This window comes from Dendrobates tinctorius, unplaced genomic scaffold, assembly GCF_039654945.1.
Source record: "Dendrobates tinctorius isolate UK_male_01 unplaced genomic scaffold, ASM3965494v1 ptg000243l, whole genome shotgun sequence".
NCBI classification, from domain to species: Eukaryota; Metazoa; Chordata; class Amphibia; order Anura; family Dendrobatidae; genus Dendrobates; species Dendrobates tinctorius.
The window spans coordinates 9,107,992-9,111,653 of record NW_027361910.1 but is presented as its reverse complement, the minus strand read 5'-3'; the positions used below and the strand labels follow the sequence as shown (position 1 = coordinate 9,111,653).

The window sequence follows — 3,662 nt, the reverse complement described above, 5'->3', positions numbered from 1 at the left end:
TACCTGCACTTGAGAGCAGATGACTTTCTAGACACATGGAGAACTTCCCCAGGGAGGGAGTGGAGCAGGGAAAGTGTGGGAGTGCAGCACTGTCTGGGCAGGGGTCCTGCCTGAAGACCCATTGCTAAGTAGTCAACGTGTCAGCTTCACCTTTCTTATGCAAAGTAGATGTCGTACATGAGGCGGATCTCCAACAGGTTTTTATTTCATCCTGGGACACAGCCCCCAAAACAGCTGCTGGGGCTGCAGAAAGAAGAGTCAGGAGGAGGAGGAGGAGTGTCTGCAGGAGCAGGGAAGTTGAGCACATTCACTTGGTTGTGTGACACCAGAGAAGAAGAGGCAGAGGGACATGTGCGAGGAGGAGATCCTACCACTGCTGGGGGCACGCTGACCTCTGCCTGCAACTTCTGCAGAACCTCTTGGCTGTCACCTGCTATCCTAGGACTGGAGCTGGACATTCACCAGGAGGAGTTATGCAGCTCTGAGCACCGTATCATCCCAGCCTGTGACTAAACACTAAAGGATTTTCCTCTGTGAGCTGCAGGCATGGATAGCACAGCTCAGCTCTCACGATCTACTCTACTTCTGCTGCTTGGAATATGCCTCTGCTCAGGGATCAGCTCCATAGACACAGACCGGACTGGTGATGGCAAGTGTCAGGCTATAGAGATCCCTATGTGTAAGGACATTGGCTACAACATGACCAGGATGCCCAACCTGATGGGGCATGAGAACCAGAGAGAGGCAGCGATCCAGCTGCACGAGTTTGCCCCCCTGGTAGAGTACGGCTGTCACAGCCACCTGAAGTTCTTCTTGTGCTCTCTGTATGCTCCTATGTGCACCGAGCAGGTGTCCACCCCGATCCCAGCCTGTAGGGTCATGTGTGAGCAGGCAAGGCTCAAGTGCTCCCCGATCATGGAGCAATTTAATTTCAAGTGGCCAGACTCTCTGGATTGTAGCAAACTGCCTAACAAAAATGACCCAAACTACCTGTGTATGGAGGCCCCCAACAATGGATCTGATGAAGCCCCCAGAGGATCTAGCATGCTGCCTCCAATATTCAGGCCACAGAGACCCAACAATGGTGTTGACCCTCAGCCTAAGGATCTACCCAGCAGGACAACCTGTGAGAACTCAGGAAAGTTCCACCATGTGGAGAAGAGTGCTTCTTGTGCTCCCCTATGCACCTCTGGAGTAGATGTTTACTGGAGCAAGGATGACAAGAAGTTTGCCTTCATTTGGATTGCTATTTGGTCTCTTTTATGCTTCTTCTCCAGCGCTTTTACTGTACTAACCTTTCTAATAGATCCTCAGCGCTTCAAGTATCCCGAGAGGCCTATCATATTTTTATCCATGTGCTACTGTGTGTATTCTGTAGGCTACATCATCCGACTGTTTGCTGGAGCGGACAGTATAGCTTGTGATAGAGACAGTGGGCAACTTTATGTCATCCAGGAGGGTCTAGAGAGCACTGGCTGCACCATTGTGTTCCTCATTCTCTACTACTTTGGTATGGCCAGCTCCTTGTGGTGGGTGATTCTGACACTGACCTGGTTCCTGGCTGCAGGGAAAAAGTGGGGACATGAAGCTATTGAGGCCAACAGTAGCTATTTCCATTTGGCTGCCTGGGCTATCCCAGCTGTGAAGACCATCATGATTTTGGTAATGAGGAGAGTAGCTGGTGATGAGCTCACAGGGGTTTGTTATGTTGGCAGCATGGATGTCAATGCTTTGACTGGCTTTGTACTCATTCCCTTAGCTTGCTACCTCATCATTGGCACTTCTTTTATTCTCTCTGGCTTTGTGGCTCTTTTCCACATTAGGAGAGTCATGAAAACAGGAGGGGAAAACACTGACAAGCTTGAAAAACTCATGGTCAGGATTGGGGTCTTTTCTGTCCTTTACACAGTCCCCGCCACTTGTGTCATCGCTTGTTATTTCTACGAGCGACTTAACATGGACTACTGGAAAATACTAGCCACACAAGATAAGTGTAAGCCTAATAGTCAGACCAAAACCCTGGATTGTACAATGACAAACTCGATTCCAGCTGTAGAGATTTTTATGGTAAAAATATTTATGTTACTAGTTGTGGGCATAACCAGTGGCATGTGGATATGGACTTCTAAAACCTTACAGTCATGGCAGAATGTTTTCAGCAAAAGATTAAAGAAAAGGAGCAGGAGAAAACCTGCAAGTGTCATTACAAGTACCGGAATCTACAAAAAGACTCAGCAGCCACAAAAACTTCACCATGGAAAGTATGAATCAGCCTTACAACCCCCTACATGTGTATGAGAAGGGGCTTCCTGCCTAAATACACTACATACTAGCCACCCCAACTTGTTTTATTAATCACCACAATGCAGCAAGCCAAGGTAAATCTGTAAAGAAAATTGTGGTTCATGTACCCAGTGGAGAGATGACAGGTAGAGCAGGGACTCCATGGGATATCACTAATACCTATGGCCAGGGTTCTGTCTTAGTAATCCTGAGGGGTGTTAAATCTACTGGACTAGTGATCTCAGAGAAAACAAGTACCTATCTGGGAACTCTACTAATAGCTACTGAAATGCTTGAAAATATAAATTAATTATTATTTTTGTACAATTCAGATCTACTGGTTGAGTAGATGTTAGTCATTACTGAAAACGTTGACCTCTTTGCCCTTCTTGGCCCTCAAAGCCGAACTGTTCTTCTAAAGGCATAACCATAGTGTTTAGTTCTGTCACTGGGAAATAATGTGCAATATTTATTTTTTTTCTTTCCCACTACTTAAAAAAAAAAGAAGAAGAAACTGTGTATGTTTCTGCAAAGAGGGCAACAAAAGAGATTTCTTGACAAAAGAACTGAGGCCTCTGTCCCTTTAGTCCTACCCTGTGGCTTTTTAATGGAAATCAAGCCAAATGTTATACACGTTGGGACTGTTTGGTTAAAAAGGGAGATGGATCAATTCAAAGGGCTTATTGACTCTTTCTATTGTGAAACAAATTCTAGCTATGAATAGATCAAAAAGCACTAGATACCGCAAAGGGAAACTTTGTATGTTGTGTTGCTCTTTGCTAGGTGAAATATGCACCATCTTTTTGTTTTGTTATTTTTTTTTTTTGCTGTACATATATAAATATATATATATTTGTAACATACAATTATTTTTCATGCTTTACTATTTTATTAAAAAAATAAAATAATATTGTTCTTTAGCTTGAGATGTATTTTCAATTATACTTGTCAACGTCTGATATTTACTAATCTGATTCTTTTTTTTTAGGCTTCCTAGATTTCGTTGTGTATCTCAGGGGTTAATGACAATTTTGGAAATTACGATTTGGATACAATAGGCACCGTGCACTTTGAGGACAGTACCTTGATAACACATGACATGGATAGGCTTTTAAATACTTTATCTATTGTTATATTATAGCTGCTTTCAAAGTCTGCAGATCATAAACCTGAGATTTGGATGACTTTCCAAACTCTGAAGTCTCTTCAAAGGCTATCTCCAGTGTATTACAGGAAGATGAATAATCTGCTCTATGGTGTGGAACACAACAATTGGCTTTCAAAAGATACAGAGTTTCATTTAAATAGCTGAGTAAAAATAAAATCACCGGCAGCTCTGTGGTCAGCTTCTGTTTGAGCTCTGATCCACCATATTTTTT

At 43.5% G+C, this 3,662-nt stretch overlaps 1 protein-coding gene across 1 annotated transcript; it reads left to right on the top strand.

Moving 5' to 3' along the window:
* Nucleotides 1-224: 224 nt before the first annotated feature.
* On the top strand, nucleotides 225-3,203 carry FZD10 (frizzled class receptor 10). The gene has a single exon (XM_073557068.1). It carries the CDS (start codon nucleotides 547-549, stop codon nucleotides 2,296-2,298), a length of 1,752 nt encoding a protein of 583 aa, XP_073413169.1. The 5' UTR covers nucleotides 225-546; the 3' UTR covers nucleotides 2,299-3,203.
* Nucleotides 3,204-3,662: the final 459 nt, after the last annotated feature.

Excerpts from the sequence above, each read along its gene's own strand:
- FZD10 (XM_073557068.1), top strand. The coding sequence starts at position 547 with ATGGATAGCACAGCTCAGCTCTCACGATCTACTCTACTTCTGCTGCTT.